Below are 26,535 nucleotides of genomic sequence, written 5' to 3' on the forward strand. Positions count from 1 at the left end.
AACACATACATACTGTATTCTAATAATAGGTAAGACAAAACAGACCATTGTCTGGATCAGTGGAAAGTAGAGTATATGAGTAAACAGCTAGGGAATCCAGCAATGGAGGAAATGGAAGGGAGAAAGTGGCTTCTGAAACACGCAAGGTTTGTAGTACACTCCGAGAAGGCAGCCTGCTGATAAAATGCCATGCAGCAGACACCAGCTACCATCTGGAGTGATCATTCATACGTGTCCTCCAGCTGACACCTCACGCATTACTCGCTTTGCCAATTAGCAAACTTATACGTGAATGAGATATGTAAGGACCTTTTCCAAACATTAATAAAGCAGACTGATATTATATTATTTTTAATTAAATGGCGCCTCGCAGATGTTAAGAAAATTGGAATTGCACTTTTAGTATAAAGGGAACCTGTCATACTGTCATAATAGCTGGACGACAATTAGCATTGTTAAAAAAATATTCAAAAACCTAGAGGACGAAACCGAAGCGAACCCGATGAAGCGAATCCTGGGGAACCCAGCGTTTACCCCTGGCCTGGGTGACCCAGGTTTTGGGAATTTAAAAAATAGAGGTCAAACTAGACTGATACACTTTCAGAGAGAGAATCGGGTAATGTCTAATGAAGCAATAGAAAGGGAACTGTCCGAGCATTTAGACCCCTATAGGAGAAGATAGTTAGGGGGATTCCTCCGAACTATCCGAGGACAAATTAGGGTGAGAGAAATACTGTCGGAATTTGAGAAAATGTGTCTCAAGAGAGAACCAGTGAGACATTCACTCTCCCTGTTCTATTCTTTGATAAATGAAATAAAAGCTCCACGAGAGATAGGCTTTATTCAGAGATGGGAAAGAGACCTAGAGGTAATATTCACGGAAACTCAGAAGAAAAAAATCTTTCAATTTAATCATAAAGCATCAATAGCATCTAAATTTCAAGAAGGAGGATACAAGATCCTGAGCAGGTGGTATAGGACACCGGAGGTTTTAAATCAGATGAAGAGGGAACTCTGTTACACATTTTTTGGAACTGTGAAGGAGTTAAAGATTTCTGGAAAATGGTATCTGAAGTGATAGAAGAAATAACTGAGATATCATTAGGAGATGAACCAGCGACCTATCTGTTATTGGACATGCCTATGTCAATAGAAAAATATAAAAGATCCCTAGTGAGACACTTAGTGGTCACAGCCAGATCGTGTATCCCGGTTCTTTGGAAGAGTACATGTTCTCCAAGCAAATCACAATGGATAGCCAAAATTACTGAAATGCAATGCATGGAGAACCTCACGGCGTCTCTGAGGGAGGGGGAAGAGAGGGTGGGGGAAATATGGGCACCCTATGTCAGATATAGGGCGCGGGGGGAGGGGGGGAGGGATAGAGGGGAGGAGGGGAGCCCACTAGGAGGAAGAGTGAGAGCTTTTTTTTTTTTTCTCTCGGCCGGGTAATAGGCTCGGAGGTAGGGGGGGGGGGGAGAAGATGGGGTACTAGTGCCTTAAACTGGGAAAGATCACGTCAAAGGCGAAAGATATGATAAAGTGAAGAGGGATTAAAGAAACAATAGCATTTGGGTAGATGAGGTGCAGAGGGAGGGAGGTAGATAAGAATAAGAGGAAGCTTAAATAAGGAAAAGGGCAAACATAAGAATGTAGAGATTGAAGCTGTTTGTATTGTCTGATGTGATACTAACCTGGGTTTGGGGCAATGTGATATGTTGAAAGATGAAAAATAAAGAATTTGTAAAAAAAAAATAATAGCTGTCACCAGTCACATATGAGATTCCCACTCCAGTGCCGTTTGCTGCAATTTCCTGACTCCCTAATGGTTCTAGTACTGGGACAGATTGGTCCTTTGCAGCACCCCACAAGGCGACATAATGTTCACGAACTAGCAAAACTTAAAGAAGTCAGGAAGTTGTAGCCTGCTGAACTGGCCAATATTAGAACTGTGTATTGCTGGTGTCTCATCAGATTAGGCGACCCATCAGAATGTGCAACGGAAGTGACGTTTCGTCACCCCCATCTTGCTACACCCCACACGCCTCCACAGTATGTATACACTGAGAAGGCAAGGGGACATCTTGTTACACCCACCGGAGTTTTGCATTCCACACTTATTTTTAACAGTAAACCAAGTTTTTTAAGAGAGATACGGTAATTAGAACTCATCTGACTGTTTAGATGTTGAATTTTAATAGGAGCGGCAAACCTGCTGAACTCACAGGTTTGCGATTTGAACAGAACACTGCTGCTGTTAAAAATCTAACATCTAAACATTCACACAGAGTTCTAAGTACTGTATTTCACTATATAAACACATTTTACTGTTAAAAAGTGTAAAATGCAAAACTCCGGTGTGTGAAACAAGATGTCCGCTCGCCCCATTCTCAGTGTATCCTTACTCTGGAGGAGTGCAGGGTGTAACAAGATGGCCGCAACGAAACGTCACTTCCATTACACATTCTGACAGGTTGCCTAATCTGACAAAACACCGGCATTAGCCATGACAGTTAAAAGCCATTGTGACAGATCCCTTTACAATGCTGCTAAATTTGCAGTTTGAAAAAAATATTTCCACAAATGTATTTATCAAAACATGTAATTCTGAATAATGCTTGGACAATCTTGTGATTCATACGTCCCCAGGAATATAATCCATTATGATCCACTTCTCAAGTCACTCCACTACCTAAGCCTGCTCACTGCACTATTAAGGAGCTTTCCCACACTGCTCCACCACAGCTGTCATTATTATACTACATTGTACCAACCAGGGGTGGCCCGTCTATAGGTGCCAACCCTATCAATCACCACCTCCCTTATACATGCATCCAGCCCCTTTCAGGACGCTGGATGCATGAATTCCAATGCGTGGTAGGTGGTTTTTTTTTAAGCACCTTATTAGAGCTAGAGGCTCCAACAGGCTTCAAAAAAGGATGGACTCGGGGTGCAGAGAATGGGCTCGGAGCCCACCCAGGTGTGTTACAACAGTGATTGAATATTCGCTATTATAACACTGATCCTCCTCCCAGCCAATCAGGAAGGGGGTTTTGAGACCCTTCATCAGATTGACTGAAAGGAAAAGCGATCCTATTGGATGCCTAGGAGGAGGGGAGGAGCCGCATGCTGGAAGACACAAATTGAGAAGAGGACACGGAGCCGCTGCCCGCCACCCGCCTGGATGGGGTAAGTACCGGACCAACCGGCAAACAGCAGGGGGGTGGGGGGATTTTTGGGTTCCTGTGTCCTAAAAACAGGACACAGGAACCCAAAGACTGCGGAACCTCCATACTTCCAATCACACACTTCAACATCTTCCTTCATATTTTCTGCAGACTAGAATTACTTCTTGCTCTTTAATTCTTCATTTATTTAGACAAAGCACAAGAGATTTGCTGAACCTGGAGTAAAACTCTTCCTGTTTACAGAATATTTTTGTTAGCAACAGAGCAATACGTGGCTTGCTATGGATTTAGTTAACAAACATTAATAATACAAATAGTAAATAATGTAAACCAGATAATCCTACCGGCAAGAATTTCCAAGGAATTATAGCCAAGGATTCTGTCCCACAATAGCAGCAGCTGATCGGTAGCCAGATAGCCAGAAAACGCTCGAACCATCCACTTGAACGAGATGCGTAAACTGAAACAGCAAACAAAAAAGAGGTCTGCTAAGCGCCTCAAGAAGCACAACATTTAAAGCGCAACTCTAGGAAATCTCTGGAAAATTCACCCTTGCAGAATGGTTGCGTCTCCACTGCAAGGGTTAAATGCTTGTTTATTCTAGGGAAGCATGAAAGCATTTTTACTTACCTGATCCTCCACTCCCTCGGCAGGCAATGCTCCCCTTATGCTTTGATGGTGGATGGTCCCTCCGAGTCATAATGTCCAATGTAGGGCTGTAGACCCTGCATCAATCTTTATGAATTTGAAGAGCTTAAGCCCGTACACACGGGCCGAACCCGGGGCGGAATCGACCGGTTCAAAAAACGGCCCACATTCGACCACTGTGTATGGCAGCCAGTCCGATAGAAGCCGACCATTTGGCCGGCTTCTGTCAGACTAGCATGCTGAAAAAACAGAAGTCAAGCTAAGAGCGCTGATGGGAGTGTTCTGGCCGTTCTGTCAGAACACAACAGCTCAGCGGGGAAGATCGCTGTACTAATGTCGGATCGTTAGTACAGCAGCTCCGACCGGAGCGGACAGTTTTTTTTCATTCAACCCGTCAGGTTGAATGGAAAAAAAACATAATATGTTCCAAGGCTTTAGACCGCCGGAACATGGGGAAGAGGATAGAGGACCAGTCTAGCAGCACAGAAGAGAGAAGGATTGCGTAAGTTAAATTGTAGGGTTGTTTTTTAGTTTTCCTGGAGTTGGTCATAAAGTAAAAGCTTTTAAACCCATATCGTTTTTTATCAATTGCTACATAAGTATTAATTTAAGAAATTTTTGCAGCTAAAATAATCCAACCTGCTAAATAGCATATGTTGCTTGCAGCTTTGCCATGCTCCTTCCAGCTCCTAGTTCTGAAATGTACCCACCTTATTTATTTATTACAGGTACTTACTGTATATAGCACCGTCAAATTTATGCAGCGCTTTTACATACATACACACACACACACACACATTATTATATATATACATATATATATATATTATATATACACATATACAGGGCTCAAAATTTCAAGTCCTAAACTACTAGCCAGGTCTCAAGGGTTACTCGCCACCAGTTGCCCCACCCAACCCTTACCCTGCCCCGCCACTAATCATGCCATCATAAATTATCTCATGAAATGACACTTAAATGTTTTATGCAGAATTAAGTTCCAAAAATAAATATTAACAACAACTTTATCAGTTCCCCTCAGCACAGTCTCACCAGTGCCCATCAAGGCAGCGTGAACTATGCCCATCATTGCAGCCTCACCATTGCCCACATTGCAGCCTCACGGTGCCCCACATTGCCCCAAAATTGTAGCCTCCCTGTGCCCCAAATTGCAGCCTCCCTGTGCCCCAAATTGCGGCCTCCCTGTGCCCCAAATTGCCGCCTCCCTGTGCCCCAAATTGCCGCCTCCCTGTGCCCCAAATTGCCGCCTCCCTGTGCCCCAAATTGCCGCCTCCCTGTGCCCCAATTGCCACCTCCCTGTGCCCCAATTGCCACCTCCCTGTGCCCCAATTGCCACCTCCCTGTGCCCCAATTGCAGCCATTGCCAGGGCGGAGAAAGTGAGATGGGTGGCCGGATCATGATTGGAGTTAGAGGAGAGCCATGGGATCACCGAGCAGTAAAACACGCTGTAACAGCTTATATTGAAACGGTCTCTGCTCAATCTCACACAGCCCCGCCTCCTCCTAACCCTGCGCCTGTAATAGACAGAACGCGGGTCCAATGCTGGGATGCATTCTGTCTATTACAGGTGTGGGGTTAGGAAGAGGCGGGGCTGTGTGAGAGTGAGCAGAGTGGAGACAGTTTCAATGTAAGCTGTTACAGCGTGTCTTACCTCTCAGTTATCCCGCAGCTCTCCTCTAACTCCATGCACTCTTCCACCGGGAGAATGGCTCCCGATCAACCCCCCGTCAGCGGTGCTCGCCGCCCCACTCCCAGGCAGCACAGCTCCTCGCCAGCCCTAATTTTTTACTCGCAAAATGCGAGTGGAAAATTTGAGGGGTGAGTGTGTGTATATATAAAGCATATAGCATATATAGCATGTCTTTGGCATGTGGGAGGAAACCCACGCAGGCACAGGTAGTGTTGTGCTTGGGATTCGAACCGATGAACCTAGTGCTGCTAGGCAGAAGTGCTAACTCCTTAGCCACTGTGCTGCCTAGTCTTTCCTGCACAATTTTCCAATTCAATAGGTTAATTTCTTCAATCTATTTACAGGCATAGAATTCTTTCATTTAGCTTATGAGTTAATGATATTGGATGATTAAACAATGGTTTTCATTACCCCAAAAAATAAATGAGCAATGGCTAAACATCTTGCAAACCTGGGAAACACCCTTAGCGCACTGAAGACACTCTGACTTAATCACTGAGAGTACTTACTCTTACTAGTTTACGAGGAATACAAATCAAAGTAAGATTTGAGGCTCCTCTTTGACTGAAGGTCACACTGCAGCAGTCTCTGACAAGCGATCTGTGGTTGATCATTTTTCAGAGGGCAGCTAGGTAGTGGCATCCAGATGTTCAGGAGGGGATGAAGCATTTTTAAATGCCTGTTTTTTTTATGCTAAGGCAATTGTGAATGAAATTTACATGCTGCAATTGTTTGCCTTGTGGTTGGAGCGTGGCTCCATTCCCTTGAATGGACGGGACTGTATGTTGTACTGCCTGTATGCTCGACAAGCCAAAATAAATTTGCCAGAAATGCGATGCTCTGCATTGTTGTCACAGCATTTGTACAGCCCCTTTGCTGTATGTTAGGTCTTGAGTGGTAAAATCTAGACTCAATCGCCTGTTTTAGTGTGTGAAGAGGCCTTAGTATGTTATCGCTTTTCACATTAGAATACATTGACTGCTTTAGGTGATAACACATTGCAGATAGGCATACCCTCCCCAAAGAAGAAAAAAACCTACGGTTGTGCGCCGATCTCTCGAAGATGATAGAAAAGCTGTGGGAGATGCGTCTGAAGAAGGCTCTCAAACAGAAGACACAGTGACATTATTCCCTACAAAACAAACATTACATTAATAAAGTTATCTCTGTACTGTAGAACATACAATAGAAAAACACAAACTAGAACATTCTACTCAAAGTGCCTAATGATGCTCTATGCTTACCTACGTGCTAAAATAAAAAAGGAAAACACTTTCCTATTCCTATTAAGCTATAATTATTAGTGTGATAGAACACACAACATATTCCCTTAGTAACACAAGGTAAAAAAAAGGACAAAAAGAAACATGAAACCCAAAACCAACCCTATTAATAGTAGTATTCAGAGAAGAATAGCCTTGACTATAATGAAAATTTCCATCTAAGACTAATTTGCAATAAGTGTCCATTCACACTGGAGCTTTGTGGTAACATGCATTTTATCGCATGAAATGATGTACATCGCCATCATGCAGCAAAACGCAACAAAACAAGGTTTGCGTTGTGTTGCATTACCAAAAATATGGTAAGTATTTCTTGTGTGTTGAGGTGTACTGCCAGCCTATTTAAAGTAATTGGACTGCCCTGACCTAACGCAAAAAAGCAACACGTAGTGGGAAATGGCCCTCCATGTTTTTTTTTTACAAATATTTTATTAGTTTAGAATCAGAACATTCTTGTTTATTAAGGGGCATATAAAATGTAATACCTGACTTTGGAATCTTATTTTACTTATTAGGGGGCCAGCCCATCTAAAATGTACATCTTAGTTATACTGTAGACCAGGGGTGCCAACCTTTTGAAGCGTGAGGGCCACTTAAGCAACTTGGCAACCTGTGGCGGGCCACATCGAATGGGGCATATGCAGAGCAGACAGGGACACAGCCCACTCTACTCTTTTGGTCCTCCGATCTGATCTGCCCAGATGAAAGGGGATGGCTCCCCCCCTTTTTCTTTAGCGGATTGGATTAGAGGTAGGTTAGTGTAAACAGCCACAGGTCTGTTTACATCTGTGGCTCAATAGAGGTGAACAGGACTGATCTTGTCAAAGGGGCCTAAAGCTTCTTTCACACTGATGCGCTGTGGTATACCCACACTGAAGGTGCAGCACACCTGTGGCTTTGCTATAGGTTAGCTGCACTTTGCCATAGACTTCTATTATATCCTGCAGGTGTGATGCACTTTCTGAAGTGCACCAACCCACAGGTAATAACAGAAGTCTATAGCTCAGTGCAGGTAACCTGCAACTGTTCTGCGCTGCACCTGCGGATCAGTTTGAAAGCAGCCCAGTAACCACTGCAGAACAGATATGCCCATATATACACTGTGATTTTAGCAATAAACTTACATTTAATAACAGTCTTCCAATCAGGTATCAAGGGCTGTTGTTGTCCCAGGCAGAGAGCATTTGGTATCACTCCACCTGTGACAAAAGTTGGCGCTATACATGAAGCTTTGGATTATGCCAACCCGCCATCCCAGAGCAGGCGGCCGCGGGCCACAACAGAGGGCTCCACTGGCCACACGTGACCCCCGGGACACTGGTTGGGCACCCCTGCTGTAGACCAATGCTGGTAAATTTCTCACCGGCTTCCCCTATGAGGTGCACCAGTGGTGAGATCTGCCCACCAGAGTAGTCACCTCTGCTTCCCCTGTTGGTAAATCCTGCTTTTCCTGCTGGATTCTCCATAATATAAAATATAAGAAGAATGTGTTATAGTACCATTAGATTGCTGACACATAAACAAGGCTGTTGGGTAATACCAGAGTATAGCTAGAACTGAAATATCAGTTTTTAATAGAAGTATTCTTTTTTATTTTGTAAGGATAGATTTTTATTACTATCACTGCTGTCATTCCCGCTGCACTTGTTGATAGTTGGCTGTAAGTCTATAACTGCTGTAGTGTGGGCACAGCTTGTTCCCTGCTAATGTCCCTTCAGACAGAGTATCTAAAGTCTTGGCTTCATGTATTCAAGTGAGGCTGACTTCAGTGAAAGTCAGCCTGGTGCTATTCTGATGCTGTGCTGCTGCTTACATTTAGCTCCATGAGAAATAACTTCACAGCCTCCGAAGCCTCAGAGTCTGCTTTACACTGAAGCCATATTTCTATATATAAGCATCTGGAACTTCACATCCCTCTGTCGGGCAAAAGGGGACATTGGGAAGCACTGCACTTTAAATGACCAAGGTTTCCCAACCAGAGTTCCATGGAACCCGGGGGTTCTCCAGAGGTTGCTATAACAATGAGCAATTTCTGCCTCTCAGATGAGTTCCCCTTTGACATCACTGATCTTTTTAGATATCTATAAGGGGGGCAATTCTTCCCAACGACCACACATGTAAGGAGCATTCTTCCCTCTGACCATCACACAAATGTATCATGAATTGCAGTGATTTTTAGCAGGGGTTCTCGGATACCGGAAAAAAATATATTTCAAGGGTTCTTCTGTGTGAAAAAGATTGATCTACACTCACTGGTTGCTCTATAGCAAAATAATCCCATCGTTACTTATTATTCACCCTAGAGTTTTACACACTGCCCGATGTCCTGGTACCCAAAGTAACATGAAAGTAACTCACAGATATATGGGAAGAGATGGAGTGGAGGCGAAAAAAGAAGCGCACATACATCTCCCGAAACACTTGATATAGTCTGGCAGGTTCAGGATACAGGAAACATAAAGGGGCAACTGAAAACACAGAAGTTAGAAATACATGAGAATACCAAGAATAGCTCAATTCTTGTACAACATTGTACAAACCAAGTAAGCAATGGCCGATTCCAAAGTTCTGTCCTCACGGGTTCATTTTGTGAAAAGTAAGAGGGTGCCCTAATACTCCACCCAAACCCATTTATCTACAGCTTCACTGCACTCCCAATCTGCTCCTTCACAGTGGGTGAAAAATCAAAATGTTCACTCTCCTGCGCTGTGTGGTCCCAAAGTGTTACCAGACTTATCTTGACATGTTAGTATATGTGGATAATGGACACCTTGCTGCCTTCCAAAGACTAGAGGAGTCCAAATGAACTGAAAGCATAGAAGAACACAGAGGGTGCATAGGCCTAGCGCATTACCCTCAATACATGTTTTATTTAATAAAAATGGAGGTGAATATACTCACAAACTAGTGTCATAGCATTATCATAAAATCATTCATACGCGAAAAGCCACAACACTCGTAGTCACATTGGCCAACGCGTTTTCAAGGTTGCCCTCTGCTTTAGAACCTTGTTTAGATGTCTCTTAGTGTAGAGCAGAGGTCTCCAAACATTCTAAACAAAGGGCCGCTTTATTGTCCTTCAGACTCTTGGACAGCCGGACTTTGGAGTGCAAATTTTCCTGGCATCAGTGGGAGTAAACATCTGGTATTAGGGGGAGGAATAGTGCCCCATTGCGGGTATCATAGAGAGTGAACATTTTGATTTGCACCCACTGTGAAGGAGCAGATTGGGAGTGCAATGAAGCTGTAGATAAATAGGTTGGGGTGGAGTATTAGGGCACCCTCTTATTTTTCACAAAATCATAGGGAGGAATAGTGCCCCATTAGTGGTGTCAGTGGGAGAAATGGTGCTCCATTGTCGGTGTCAGATGGCAGAATAGTGTCTCGTATCATTGGGAGGGATAGTGCTCCAAGGGCCGGATAAAGGCAAGCAAAGGGCCGCATCCGGCCCTCGGGCCGCAGTTTGGAGACCACTGGTGTAGAGGAACAAGGAAGCTGTGTACAGCCGAACTAAACAGAGAAAGCACTGATCCTGACTAAAAAGTTCCTTGTCAACACTAAGACATCTAAACAAGGCTCTGAAGAAGAGGGAAACCTTGAAAGACGTTAGCCTATGTGACTACAAGTGTTGTGGATTTAAGCAGATGATTTTATGATAATGCTATGACACAAGTACTGGTTTGTGAGTATATTCACCTTGAGGATAATGCGCTGGGCCTATGCACCCTCTGTGTTCTTCTATGCTTACATCGGGTGCAAATACCTGATATCCAGGTCCAAGACAGGGGCCCGTGGTGCAGCAACTTACTGGAGGGGTGGGTGAAGTCTCTAAGGCTCCATGCATACTATAAGCTAAACAAATGCCAGTAAAATGCTGAATAAAAAATATAGGTTTACCAATACAATCATTGATACCTCATAAGCAGAGAATGTCATAAATTGCTTGAATTATACAGAATGTACTAAAATCTCTGACTTTACACCCAGAGTTAACTATTAGCATATCGCAAACAGAGTTTTGTTTGTGGCGTCATCTACTGTATGTACTAGCAAAAAAACAAAAGAACAAAAGCTGGACAGCCGCACTCCAAAATTTTCTTTAAAAGAGATGTCTTTATTTTCAACTGTGCATACAGTCACTGCAAGCCCACAAAAATCAGTATGGCCAACGTTTCGCACTGGCGTCAGTATGTATGTACTGTACTGAAGTCATATTAGCTGTGCCTCTTGTGATTTTTAAAGGTCTAGTCTAGCTTTGTTTTATAAAAGACTCCCAGCTTCACTTATGTCATTATAATGACAGGAAAGACAACTGGTTCCTATTTAAATATTTCACTTTCTTTACTAGACTGTGATTCATAGGTGTACATAGTAGCTGTGTTCACATAATTGACACCCAGGAGCTTCACAGGATGAATGTTCAGCCTTACATAAACAGCCATGGTCCCAAAGCTACATGTATGCTCTTTTCTGGACAGGATAGAACTACAATTAAAATTCCATACTAGCTACGTCATGAAAAGGTCACATTTACCTGCAGAAACTTCCTTCTGTAAAAATCTGATTGCGGTGTTTATAAAGCTGACACTTAATATTTTACTAAGATTAAGCATCCAGCTCTGAAATGTTTTGTTGGTTAGCTTTTTGTAAACGTGACCGGTTATCAAAAATTACATTACAAAGCTACAGTACACATAAACTTATATGGTATATTTATGTGTGTTACCCCAAAAAAAAAGTCAGTTTGATGCATTTTTGGTGGGGGATGTATAATAAAACATGCCTAAAACACACCATACTACAACTGAAAAATCGACAGAAAAAATAATAAAAAAAAAAAAAAAATCGGAAGAGATGTCATGTGCTGTAATGTATTTGTATTGTATTTTTGGATGACAACTATACTGACTAAACGAAAACTGTACGATCTGGTATCGTACGAGGAAGATTTTCGTGCATGTCTGATCTAATAATATCAGATGAATTGTCATGATCGGCTCTCGAAAGCTCTGTACCAACGATCGGATTATCATACGATCGCGTCAAAAGCGGTATTTTTTTTGTCCGATTTTCGGATCATGTGTACAGGCCATGAGCGTTTATTGGTTTCTTTTCTGCTCTTAGAAGTTGAAGCTGTGGGTATAGAATTGGGTATATGGGATTGTGCGATATTTTATTTATTTTTATTGTTGAACTGGATGGACTATGTAACTATGACATATAGTTCATGTACGAACACCCACAATATCACCTGCTGTAGATGACCACACCAGGGACTATGGTGCATCCTGGGCTTTTTTTTTCCCCGTTTTTTTTTGTACATGGTGTATAAAAGAACAAAATAAAACAGATTTTGTCCAACAAACCAAAATGTAGCAACAAACATATTGGGTAGCTAAAAATGTAAATGTAGCAGTGAGGAATATCCAACAAGGTGCTAGATCTAACACAAATTGTATCAAAACGTTATTATAAAAGCATTTAATAAAATTGCATAATAACTATAAAACCAGAATATCAGAGAAATACATAGGGCAATCATATATACATTGATGTGATTAAATGCATCACTGTACCAGAGAAATACTACAACATCCAGTTCTGTGGGCCATAACATGCTTCATAAGTTGTGTGTAATGCCTCTGGAAACTGAGACCCATCAAGTGACTTCTAGTCTGACAAGCCTGACTATTGAGTTTTGGGGTATTCCACCTTCTCTTTCCCTACCTTCTATGAAGTCCGTGGTTAAACAGATAAATCACATTCAAGTCTGGACCTGCACTTCTTTGCATACAGAAAGTGTACGTGTGATGGCCCTTTTGGGACAAGGTGTTCCTAGATGGGAACCCCCATTAATCGCCAGCAGTCCCTTCTGGGTGGAGGCACTAAGGCTGCATTCAAACGTGTATAGAAAAGATCATATTCCTGCCCTATCACTTCAGGTGGAAAAATGCTGACTGCTGCAGACGCTGATAAGCTCATCCATAGCTAATGAGGTATAGATAAAGGTGGTGCTGCTCTGTCAAATAATAATGTGATCAAGTAATGTGGTAAATGCTGAAATAAATATGAACAAGTGCAAATATAGAGATGATAACTTCCCACAAGAAAATTACCAAGTGTGGTACTTAACATACAAAAGTGGCTAATGTGATATATATACCAAATGAAAACATTAATAAAAAAAAATATCCAACAGACAGACACTATGGGGGTTATTTACTAAAGGCAAATCCACTTTGCACTACAAGTGCAAACTACAAGTGCAAAGTGCACTTGAAATTGCACTTGGAAGTGTAGTCGCTGTAGATCCGAGGGGGGCATGCAAGGAAAATAAAAAACAGCATTTTAGCTTGCGCATGATTGGATGATAAAATCAGCAGAGCTTCCCCTCACTTCAGATCTACCCCTCAGATTTACAGCGACTGCACTTCCACGTGCACTTTGCACTTGTAGTGAAAAATAGATTTGCCTTTCATAAATAACACCCTATAGGTCTGATGAATAAAGTGCAATGAGTGACTGGTGCCATCCTCAATTAGTAATAGTGAATAAAGTGACTGGTGCTTTTTCCTTCCTGTTGTGATGACACCTCTGTGCTCTCAAGCCTACCACCTTACTGCTGTAAGGTAACAGCATAGGATGGATGTCTCTCTCTCTTAGGATCTGTCTCAAAGGGTCCTACAGAAGTTTGTTCAGCTTGTAGATTTCTATGGTGAATGATGCTCCCTGGGGATCACACCCTGATAATCTCCTTGATTGTATCGCATAAGAAAAAATGCTCTGATAGTGTGATAACGTTTAACCGATATATTGATATTAAAACAGCTGATAAGTTACTCACTTTTCAATGACCAAAAACAAACATGAACTCCACGAGTGGCAAGCTCGTAGTCCCGTGTCACTTCCGGTAGCCAGTTGCTTAGTCCCGACGCGTATCATCATGCCCATGTGACTTTATCAGGGGTAGATCCACTAATCACTATTACTAATTGAGGAAGGCACCAGTCACTCATTGCACTTTATTCATCAGACCTATAGTGTGTCTGTTGAACGTTTATTTTATTGACATTTTCATTTGTTATATATATATATCACATTAGCCACTTTTGTATGTTAAGTACCGCACTTGGCAATTTTATTGTGGGAAGTTATTATCATCGCTATATTTGCACTTGTTCATATTTAGCTCACCATTCACCACATTACTTGATCACATTATTATTTGACAGCGCAGCACCACCTTTACATTATGCATTCAAACTTGAGCATAGCGAATATGAGCGTTTTCCGTGCGTTCCCATCAGAGGGGCAGGAAGCACAGTTCTGCCCTCACAAAGGTAGCTGCCTCCACGCAGAGACATAGTGCTGAACAGGGTAAGTATCGTAAGCCAGTAATGGTGAAAAAATCAGATGTATGGAGACCCCAGGCAATACTAGTGACCAGGACTTTGCCTTTTTTGAGCACACACAGTTCAGGTGCTTTTTTAGTGAACTCCGCTCAAGATATTACACTTAATAAATTACTGACTTTCTCAAAAAAGTCTGCAACCACGGCAGGGAGGTTAGTTGATGTAATTTGCCTTATGTCCATTATTACTGAGATTTTACTTATCTGACTTCTTCCCTGAGCAACCTTATCCCGTCCTGTGTATGACCACACTAGGATACGTGTGCTGCATTCAAAGCATATGGTAGTCAGATTTACAGCAGTCACACCTTGTTAAAGCTTCTGTTACTTTACGTCTCACTTACCATACATTGAAAAGCCATGAAATGGAATTACTCCTATAAAACATAAGATATACAATGTATTAATACTCCAACATACAAACAACTTGGAATTCTCTATGAGATCATATCATAGGTTGTACAGTTTTGTTTTATTGCAAAACAGCTATCAGGGTTGAATTATGCCGCGTACACACGGTCGTTTTTCGGCATGAAAAAAAACCCGACGTTTTTCAGCATGTCCAAAAAACAAAGTTTTTCCAACTTCATCATTAAAAACGATGTTGCCCACACACACCATCGTTTTTGAAAAATGATGAACAAAGCGCGGTGATGTAAAACACGTATGTCGGCACTCTGAAGGGGAAGTTCCATTCGCCTTTGGGCTGCTTTTAGCTGATTCCGTGTTAGTAAAAGACGATTTGCGCTTTTTTGTCTGTTACAGCGTGATGAATGTGCTTACTCTATTATGAACGGTTGTTTTAACAGAACGAGCGCTCCCGTCTCATAACTCGCTTCTGGGCATGCGCGGGTTTAAAACGTTGTTTTAGCCCACACACGATCATTTTTTACAACCCGAAAAACAACATTTTCAGAAGCCGAAAAACGATGTGAAGCCCACACACGATCATTTTAAATGACGTTTTTAAAAACGTCATTTTTTTTTCATGCCGAAAAACGACCGTATGTATGCGGCATTAGAACCAAAGGAAACAAAAATAATGCAAATCATCCTTTCCTTAGACCGGGATGCTGTGCTTTTTGCTTCTGTGTGAGACATCTAATGACCCTGCCCTTAGCAGTGATCACATGCACAGGAATAAAAGTTGTCATCACAAGCAGCATCATGTGATAGAATTGTAAAGAGGTTCCTGATGCTAAAAGAGAGATGCTATTGATTTACCACTACAAAGGATTTACAAAGCTCTTTCCAAAAAAAAAAAAAAAAAACTTGTTCCAAAATGTGTGCTTTGCTAGGAAATGAAACCGTAAAGCTTTTGTTAATTTTTCTTTAGAGCAGGGGTCTCAAACTGTTTGCCCTCCAGCTGTTGGGAAACTACAAGTCCCATGAGGCATTGCAAGGCTGACAGTTACAAGCATGACTCCCACAGGCAGAGGCATAATGGGACTTGTAGTTTCGCAGCAGCAGGAAGGCCACCAGTTTGAGACACTTGCTTTAGAGCAGGGGTCTCCAAACTTTATAAACAAAGGGACGGTTTAATTGTGGCCAGTGCGAGTAGAAAATGCCCTGGCGTCAATGTGAGTAAACAACTCCCCATCTTTGGTATTCAAGGGAGGAGTATTTCCCCATTGTTGGTATCAGGGGAAGGAATGGTGCACCATCAATGGAGTCAGTGTGAAGAATACTGTCCTGCCATTAGAGTCAGTGAAGGAGTAGTACCCTTTTGTTGGTATCAGTGACAGTCATTAAGCCCTGTTGTTGGTATCAACGGAAGAAATAGTGCCCCAAGGGCCGAGAAAAAGGCAAGCAAAGGGCCACACTTTGGAGACCACTGCATTCGAGGAATATGGGATTCTGAAACTTTCTTGATCTCTTTGCTTTGTTACGCTGTGTTTACCCTCCACTTCCAGTTTTGCATCAAGGGCTGCTGTATAAAATAAGAAACTAAAAAAAGTGTTTCATAGTATTGTTTGTAAGCAGTGTATATCTCTAAGAACACAGGCAAAAAATTAAACAGTGACACTGTTAAGGTGAAAGTCCAGACAAACTGCTCTTTAGCAAGAGAGCTTTAATTTCGGCATCCGTTGTATTGAGGACGACAACTTTTCCTTTCAGCAGGCCACCAGATCTGGCTAAACTCAACAATAAGCACCCTTCTCCTTGTTACCTCTTCCTTGACTGACTCTGCACTGTCGATCTTTTTTTCTTTATCGTACATCATAGGACACAGAGTCTAGTAATTACTAAGTGGGTTATATTCCACCTTCAGGTGCTGGACACTGGTGTGATTAGACAGGAAGTTTCCTCCCTATATAACCCCTCCCATACTGGGAGCACCTCAGTTTTTTCCCAGTGTCTAAGGTGTTGGTCACGAGTGAACATGTGCTCTGAGGAGCTCCACTGGAGGGATCCATGCTGGATTTTATTAGCCTCCATAAAGACCAGATCCATCCAAAGTGCCTTGAGGCAAAAGTGGATGGTACCTGGGGCCTTGTATGCAAAGCACAAGGTTTTTGCCTGTAATGCCTCCCTTCGGAGGGCTGGATCCTGGGTTCCAGTACTTTGGTTATAACCACACACCAAAGATTTTCTGTCAGGATGCGGTACAGGTCCAGGGGAGTGGAAACCCTGTCTAGGATCCCGGTCTCTGAAGGTCTGTTGACTTAACCCGCTGTGATGGGTGAAGATTGGGTCTGTCTGTACTCAGCAGTATCCTGCGGCGGGGATAAGGTAAGTGAAGACAATCCTTGCTAAATACCTTAGTGGTTGTAAAGGTAATAAATAGCTTCCTTTACCTTAGTGCAGTCCTCCTTCACTTACCTCATCCTTCGATTCTGCTTTTAAATGTCCTTATTTCTTCTGAGAAATCATCACTTCCTGTTCTTCTGTCTAACTACACACAGCAATGCAAGGATTTCTCCCTGGTGTAAATAAAGCCTCTTGAGGGGGGAGGGGACGAGCAGGAGTGTCAGGACACCCACTAACACACAGCTCCTTTCTCTATCTGCAAAGTAGAAAGTGTCCTGACTTGCCTGCTCACCCCCTCCCCCCTCAAGAGGCTTTCTCCACACCAGGGAGAAAGACTCGCATTACGGTGTGTAGTTACAGGAAGTGAGGATTTCTCAGAAGAAATAAGGACATTTAAAAGCAAAATCGAAGGATGAGGTAAGTGAAGGAGGACTGCACTAAGGTAAAATAAGCGATTTAGGGATTTTTTTTTACCTTTACAACCCCTTTAAGGATTATCTTTCATGAGTAGCTGCGTGTCTTATCTGTTTTCCGCCACTAGAGGCAGTAAAGAGACATACCTGGTGTTTCGCTTACCATGCTCTCCAGTAACGAAAAGCTCAGTGTCAGCCGGTCTGTTGAGCGGCTTACTTCCTCCGTTTCAGGCTCTGCCACAGTTGTGTGGGGGTCCCTCGTAGTCCGGGTCCACGGCGCTCCTTGGGGGATCTCTCTCTCTCCCCCCCCACCATTTCCCTACGCGCACATGCGCGAGGGGGAATCGCTTTTGTAGGGGGGCGTTGTGGTTGCCACTGGCACGCGCGTGCATGCCGGCTTTATGAACCCTGTCCACTTGTAGCTACCCACATTATCTTCAGAGGTCATCTTTATGGTTTGCCAAAAGTATAAACTGTTTACTGGAAGGTTTCTGTTCAATGGCAGACAATAGGAGCACTCTTACTTCAGGCAAGACACTCTCCCTCCCACATCTCAAGTATGAAGTAGAAACACTTGAAAACCTCAGTGGAGTATGGCCACAGGTTACATAATTGCATAGTTTATAAGGTTGAAAAAAGACATTAGTCCATGCAGTTCAACCTATGTGTGTGTGATTTTTATTTGCTAACAATTCCCATAGCTCTTGTCTCAAAGGGAGCCTGGAAAGGTCCTGTTTGAGGTTTACACATCTCTCAGGCTCCTCTTGTAAATTTTTAGAGACCTCTGACCTCTGATTATATATGCAGGAGCTCAGAGACAGTGCTCTAAAGCCTTGGGAACAGACAAGTGTTGTCTGTAAGAGCTACTACTGTAATACAGTAGATTATAGGATTTTACAAGCATTTTAACTCTGTTCACACTGGGGATTCCAGTCACACAGGGAGAGAAGACGTCACATTACATGGTAAGACCAGTGTTGCCAACCTACCAGATTGAAATTTACTGGCAGGACACCCGAAATTTACTGGTGCAGCCACGTTTTTTCTAGCATTTCACACAAGTTACTGAATTGCATTTTTAGGTGTAAATTTCAGTATTTAGGCTACAAACAAGTACGCTAGGCAAATAGCAATGTGATTTAGGTCGGATTCACACTAGTGCGGTGCGAATTTCAGCTCTCTTATCTCTGCAGAGTGATAAGAGAACTGTTCAGCAGATCATCTCCGTTTTAGCTGCGAATTTGGAGACCTGGGAGAGGGGAGGGGAAAGTGTATTGAGGTGAATGAGACAAATCCTGAAGAGAAATGAACACATCTGCGAATCAGATACGTGCCCATAGACGATAATGGGCCTGAATTCGCACCTGAGCCGCAACGCACACGTTTTTTCGGCAATGCGCAGTGTGAATGCATCGCACATATGTAAACCAGCCTCATTGAAAACAATGGGCTAGATTCTCAAACGAGATACGCCGTCGTATCTCTGAGTTGCGCGGTCCTATCTATGCGCCTGATTCTTAGAATCAGTTACGCATAGATTTCCCGTAGATCCGACTGGCGTAACTGTGTTACACCGTCGTATCATAACTGCATATTTACGCTGGCCGCTAGATGGCGCTTCCGTCAAATTCGCGTCAAGTATGCAAATTAGCTAGATACGCGAATTCACGAACGTACGCCCGGCCGACGCAGTACATTTACGCCGTTTACGTTAGGCTTTTCCCGGCGTATAGTTACCCCTGCTATATGGCGGCGTAAGTGCGGCGTACCAATGTTAAGTATGGCCATCTTTCCCGCGTCGAGTTTTGAATTTTTTACGTCGTTTGCGTAAGTCATTCGCGAATAGGGCTGGACGTAATTTACGTTCACGTCGAAAGCATGACGATTTGCAGACGTCATTTGGAGCATGCGCACTGGTATACGTCCACGGACGGCGCATGCGCCGTTCGTTAAAAACTTCAAAAACGTGGGGTCACTACTATTTTACATAGTACACGCCCCCAACCAGCCTATTTTGAATTAGGGGGGCTTACGCCGGCCCAGTTACACTGCGCCACCGTAAGTTTCAGCGCAAGTTCTATGTGAATACACAACTTGCTGCTCAAACTTACGGCGGCGTAGTGTATCTGAGATACGCTACGCCCGCCTAAAGATAGGCGAATCTCTCTGAATCTGGCTCAATGCATTTAGAAATGTTCTGCGAATTGGATGCGGTTTAAGCCGCACTCAATTCGCATAGGTGTGAACCCGGCCTTAAAGCGGGGGTTCACCCTATAAACGAAAAAAATAAATAAAAATTTTCTTCTACCATAAAATCAGGCATTGTAGCGCGAGCTACAGTATGCCTGTCCCGATTTTTTTTACCCCCGTACTCACCTTGTACTCGTACATCGAAGATACCGACTCCCCTCGGGGAATGGGCGTGTCTATGGAGACGGAGGATGATTGACGGCCGGCTCTGGCGCGTCACGCTTCTCCGGAAATAGCCGAAATAGGCTTGGCTCTTCACGGCGCCTGCGCATAGCCTGTGCGCAGGCGCCGTGAAGAGCCGAGACCTACTCCGGCTGTCTTCAGGGAGAGTGACGTGCCAGGGCCGGCCGTCAATCATCCTCCCTCTCCATAGGCACGCCCATTCCCCGCGGGAGCCGAAATCTTTAATGTACAAGTACACAGTGAGTACGGGGGTAAAAAAATCGGGACAGGCATACTGTAGCTCGCGCTACAATGCCTGTCTCAATGGAAAAATGATGTAAGTGAGGGTGAACTACCGCTTTACGGTAGATATTAAGGTAAAAAAAACATATTTTTGTTATTTTCGATATAATAAGGGCAAATTATTTAGTCACATCACCCCCTGCCTCCATCCCCTTCTGCCACCAACACCCCCTGCCTTCACCCCCTCTGCGGTGCCTCCAATCTCCCGCCACCAACAACCTCTGTCTCCATCCCCCTCCCTCTGCGGTGCCACCATCCTCCTCTGCGGTGCCACCAACACCCCCTGCCTCCAATCTCCCCCTGCCTCCATCCCCCTCTGCAGTGCCACCGCAGCCACCATCACCCCCTGCCTCCAATCTCCATGCGCAGTTCCAAGCCAAACCGATCTCGGCTATTTTTACTGGCACATTCCCGCAACCACGGACATTTACGAACGGCGGAAAAAAGTGCCCGTTTTTACAAACTGTCCGTAAAAATACGGACGGTTGGCAACACTAGGTTAGACCTACCCCGAAAATAAGCCCTACTGTGTCTTTTGTTGCCAAAATTAATATAAGACCAGGCTTATTTTCGGGGAAACACGGTAACAATAAAGAAGTTTTTCAGCAATCTAAGGTTAAACCTTCTTCCTTCTAACCTCAAATGCTGGCCGCATGTCCTCTTCTGAGACCTAACAGTTTATTACAGTTACAGCATTGTAATCATATCATCCCTTAGGTGTCTTCTCCAGTGTGAATAACAGTGATCTATATAAATGATCCTTATAGCTGGGGTCCTCCGTCCCGCCTATTTATTTTTTGCCTGCTGCTGAACCCTTTCTCATTCCACAGTGTCTTTCTTGAGGAATGATGACCAAAACTGAACTGCATATTCAAGATTATGCCAAACCAATGTTTTTTAAAAGGGTAAGTTATTGATTTATCTTTTGAATGTATGCCGTTTTTTATTCCATGAGGGTATTCTGCTAGCCTTGTTAGCTGTAGCTTGGCATTGCATTATATTGCCAAGTCTACTCTACAAGCACCCCCCAATCCTTTTCCATCACTGCTTCTCCCAGGGGGAGTGTATTTAACATGTTTTTGCATTTCAAATCCTTTCGCAAGTAATGTATAATTTCCATGTGTATTTTTGGCATAAAAATGCATAACAGGTGCCATACTGAGAGAACAGGCTACACGAGGAATGAGATCCCCCTAAAATACTTTTACTGTCTTACCTACCAAACATTTTGTAATTCTGTACAGCCAACCTTGTGATTTACAAAACATTTTTCATACTGCATTGCCAGGAAGGCAACATGCAAACTTGCTGGAAATCAATTTATCTTCTTGGTTCAGCAATGATGTTTATGTCCATCTCTTCTCTTTTTTTTTCCAGTAAGCAGAGTGACCTGGCCAGCAGAGGTTTCTTTATCACAAGAATGGCTGGCCAAAATTACAGATCCTTTGGCAGGTAAACATACAGTATATAGTATGTATTTTAACTGCGTATTTAGCTTTTTCCCTGCAACTCTGGCACGATCAGCTACTGATATTTGTGTAATTTCCTTATCTACCACTAGAGGATGACAAAGCACAGCTTACCATTTGGTGGATAGACAACAGCAAACTCTTCTAAGCCAAGCTTGCCTACAATTAAAAGACCGAAAGTTATTTTTTCCAGTTGCTGAAGCAATACAGACATAGAAATTATCTTACTTGCAATTTAATTAATTGGTCGTACTTAATAAAACAGGTCCAACAAATAGAAAAGGAGACAGTCATTAGTCAGGTCAGGTGTTTACCATGAAAAGCTTCAAACGATCTATACATAAACAGAAGTGAAGTGTTTATTGGCTTCTGTCTATTAAATAGAATGGTTTGCATAAATTACCGTATTTACTAATAATATATTAGAATATAAAAATAACATTATATTATTTTATATATTCATATGTGCCTCAAGTCACTAAGGGCCAGATCCACAAAAACCCGGCGCAACGTAACTTTTTCAATTTAAGTTACACGGCCGGAAAATTTCTATCTAAGTGCCCGATCCACAAAGCACTTACCTAGAAATTTTCGGCTGTGTAACTTAAATCCGGCCGGCGCAAGGCGTTCCTATTCAAATGGGGCGAGTCCCATTTAAATTAGGCGCGCTCCCGCGCCGGCCGTACTGCGCATGCTCATGACGTCATTTTCCCGACGTGCTTAGCGTGGTTTTACGTTGCGCCGGGTTTTGAGAATCGCGACGGGCGTAAAAAAAAAAAATATGAGTTGCGGCGGGGAAAGAAAAAATGTGAAAAAAAAAAAAGACGGCGATGCGGGATAGAAGGGTCTACTTTTACAAGGCCTAAACAGTTTAGGCCTTGTAAAAGCAGCCCTAATTTTACGATTGCAAACTAATACTTAGGGAGAAAAAACGAAGCGTAAAAGCTTCGTGGATCTCCGTAAGTGCTAATTTGCATACCCGAAGCGGCATTTCGACTCGAAATGCACCCAGCGGCGGATGCAGTACTGCATCCTAAGATCCGGCAGTGTAAGTCCCTTACACATGTCGGATCTTCTGCCTATCTTTTGGAAACCGATTCTGTGGATCAGTTCCAAAGATAGAAACAGGGATACGACGGCGTATCAGTAGATACGCCGTCATATCCCTTTTGTGGATCTGGCCCTATATGCCTAATGGAATTTTGCCTTAATGAAGTTCAGTGTATTACAATTACACCATATGACTGCATAACAAGGTAATTGAAATTTTGATGGTTCCTAAACAAAAAAATACATATATGTTAAAGATAGCTCAGAAAATCGCATCTATTTTAAAGACGTGGGCATTTATTAGTAAACATAACACATTTGAGGAATGGTAAATAAAAAATGCACAGTGGTTTACATAAAAGAGCTTTTAAATGGCATTTTTGGTATCTTGAGCCCCGTGCACATGATCGGACCTTTGTCCGACCAAACTCGCATCGTAAATTCCGACGGAATTCCATCGGAGTAAAAAAAGAACATGTTCTCTATCCAAACTCCGACGGAATTCCTCGGAAAAAAAATCCGATGGGGCATACACACGGTCGGAATTTCCGATGGAAAAAGTCCGTCTGACTTTTTCCATCGGAAATTCTGATCGTGTGTACGGGGGGCTTAAAGCCCTGTTCACACGACCGGGAATCCCGTCGTGAAAAAAAACATCGGGATAACAGGTAGGCTTGCCCTGAAAAGCCGTGTATACAGACGGCCACACAAAAACCCGCCATTCTTTTGAATGGCAAGAACATGGTGAAATCATAGACTACGACGAGCCGGTGTCTCGTCACATTCGATGCCGTCGCCGCCATCTTGCTACACCCCACACTAACCTTGTATGCTACCGCGCATGCGTTGAAGTGTTATGGAGCATGCATGGTTTTTCACCACATAGTGGAGAGCAGGTTCTCTATTTTCCCGTCGGGATTCCCGTCTGTTTTCCTGACGGGAAAACTGCTAGGGAGCATACACACGGCCGGGATTCCCAGCCAAATGCTCTCCTGGCAGTTTTCCTGCCGGGAAAACCTGGTCATGTGTATTAGGCTTAAGAGTATCGGAAGCTTTGGAGAACTTTCAATGCAAGTTCATATTTTTAACATTATCTGTCAAAACATATTTGGAGTGTGCTCTTCATATTTTCAGTTACAGCTACTGGGCCAGATTCTCAAAGGCGTTACGACGGCGCAACACCATTAGCGCCGTCTTAACACCTCATCTGGCCCCGGGTATCTATGCGACTGATTCTCAGAATCAGTTTCGCATAGGTACCCATTAGATCTGACAAGCGTAAGGCTGTTACGCTGTCAGATCTTAAAAGTAATTTTTTTTCCCGCCGCTAGGTGTCGCATCGTCGCTTTTCCCCGTCGTCTATGCAAATGAGGTAAGTACGGCGATTCCCGAACATACGCGAGGTCGACGCAGCAAATTAACGTCGTTTGCGTAGCGTACCCGACGCGTAAGGTTGCCCCTGCTAATTAGCAGGCGCAACCAATGTTAACTATGGCCGTCGTTCCCGCGTCGAATTGAATAAAAATTACGTAGTTTGCGTAAGACGTCCGTGAATGGCGCTGGACGCCATTTACGTATACATCTAGGCAAATGACGTCGGGGCGACGTCATTTAGCGCAATGCACGTCGGGTAATTTACCCGACGGAGCATGCGCAGTACGCTCGGCGCGGGAGCGCGCCTAATTTAAATGGTGCCCGCCCCATTTGAATTGGGCGGGCTTGCGCCGAGCAATCTAACGCTACACCGCCGCAAGTTTACAGGTAAGTGTTCTGAGAATCAGGATGTAAACCTGTAGACCTGCGGCGGTGTAACGTAGAGCTCATATATTACGCTGCCCAGGAGCAGCGCGAATGTATGAGAATCTGGGCCACTGTATCTAAGTTGCTGTCTTTAATGCTCCTATTTAAATAAATATAAAATATAATATAGCAATGGAAAAAAAAATGCAAGCTGGAATCCCACTAACCGAAATCTAACTGCAAGTCATTAAACAGAACAGCATTTGTAGCAAACAGCAACCTCAGGTAGACATACGGAAGTTTTATTTATTTACAGTGCCTTGCGAAAGTATTCGGCCCCCTTGAACTTTGCGACCTTTTTTCACATTTCAGGCTTCAAACAAAGATATAAAACTGTAATTTTTTTGAAGAATCAACAAGTGGGACTCATGAAGTGTAACGTCACACCAATAACTTTGCACCAAGTACAACTATAGTTGCTTCTTTCCCAGTTAACTCTCTTCCTTCTTTCTGAATAGCCTCTCACTTCCTGCAGTCTTGCTCCCCAAGGTGGTTGCGGAGGTGCACCACCTAGTGGTACTTCCTGGTTCGCTCCTGTGTGGCCTATTTAAACTCCCAGCACTGACAGGAAGGTGTTCCTCTATTGCTGACAGAACGCCACTGTCCGCTGGGCTTCCAGACTCACCTGAACTGAGCTCCAGCTTCCTGAACTGGATCACCAGGACTCCTTGTTTGCAGCTACCGCTCTCATCAACCAGGTCCAGGCTCCCAGGACGCACATCCATGCCCAGCTATCTGCAACCACAAGTACTCTATAGAAACCAATTACTAAACGCTGATCTCCATACTTGCCTTCCAAGTTATGTTCACTGCTATGCTAAAGTACTAAGGAGTTTCACTCAAGTTTAAACTGCAGCTCACATGTTATGCTCACTGCTATAGATACCAATTACCTGCTTTGTTTTTTTAGTTCAAGGGGGCCAAATACTTTCGCAAAGGCACTGTACTTTTTTTAAATCCCTTTAAAAAAAAAAAAAAATCATTCTCTATAGCTTTGAGATATCTTGCCTATAATGAAGGATGTCCCACATTGTTATGGCAGCTGGATCCTGTTGAAATCTTCTGTGCAGGGATGCCCTGTCCTCTTCTTGCTGTTGAACTTCCAGTGCCACGGAGGTAATAGTGATAGGTCTTCTGTGAAGCTGCTGTGAAAAAAACGCCAGATGAGGTTCCCACCCCTCCTTTTCCATTGGGAAACGTTGCTTTTATTGCCTGTAACCCAATCTGTGAATGGGAGAGAGTCTGAAAAGTCACAGGACTCACTCCCTCATTCAGTGTTCTTGTTACAGGCAGTGAAATCAATGAAAGAACATTTCTCAATGGAGGAAGATGAGGGAAGAAGTAGGTTCTCATTAGGAATTCTTCACAGAAGACCCATACCTAATAGGCTACTTTAACACTGGGGAAGGGGGGGGGGGCCTTAGCGGTAAAGCGCTGCTAATTTTATATATATTTGGCCGCTAGCGGGGCACTTTTAACCGCCGCTAGCAGCCAAAAAAAAAGGGTAAAAAGTCGCTGCCAAAGTGCTTTGGAAACAGGGCCCATTGATTTCAATAGGGGGTCAGTGGAGGAGCGGTGTATACACTGCTTGAAAGATGCTGCTTGCAGGACTTTTAACATCCTGCAAGCACACCACCCAAGTGTTAAAGCACTCGGCTCTCACATTGGGGCTGGAGGGGAGGCATTTTTCAGGTGCTTTACAGGCAGTATTTTTAGCTCAAAAGCGCCTGAAAAACACACCAGTGTGAAAGGGGTCTTAACCTACACAGTGTTGGAAGTTCAGCAGCAGGACGAGCATGGGGCATACCTGCACAAAAGATTTTTAAGGGATTAGGATGCCTGCACAATGTGGGACATCCTTTATTACAGGCAAGTTGGATCACTAAAGCTAAAGAGAATTTTTTAATGGCTAAACATCAGCTTTAAAAGAGATTTTAGAGATTCTGTCATGTTGCCCTTTTAAAGCTATCCCACCCACTGACCCACTTACACTCACCTTTGCAGCGTTTTACAACCTGCCTCCGTCACACTTTACAAAAATACCCAATCCCATGATGACTGCTCTGGCCTGAGCACTGCAATCACATGATGGAGG

General features: G+C 43.4%; 1 protein-coding gene across 1 annotated transcript in view; it reads right to left on the reverse strand.

Annotated features, from left to right (window-relative positions):
* The window catches only part of TBC1D19 (TBC1 domain family member 19), a 217,393-nt gene that overhangs the window by 22,056 nt on the left and 168,802 nt on the right, over positions 1-26,535 (reverse strand). The window contains exons 15-19 of the mRNA XM_040335157.1: positions 21,705-21,749; positions 14,587-14,619; positions 9,190-9,299; positions 6,589-6,680; positions 3,533-3,648 (exon numbers count right to left, since the gene is read on the reverse strand). Of these exons, the coding sequence (XP_040191091.1) occupies positions 3,533-3,648; positions 6,589-6,680; positions 9,190-9,299; positions 14,587-14,619; positions 21,705-21,749 (396 nt within the window). The remainder of the gene's footprint in view (positions 1-3,532; positions 3,649-6,588; positions 6,681-9,189; positions 9,300-14,586; positions 14,620-21,704; positions 21,750-26,535) is intronic.

This window comes from Rana temporaria, chromosome 1 (assembly GCF_905171775.1).
Source record: "Rana temporaria chromosome 1, aRanTem1.1, whole genome shotgun sequence".
Lineage (NCBI taxonomy): Eukaryota > Metazoa > Chordata > Amphibia > Anura > Ranidae > Rana > Rana temporaria.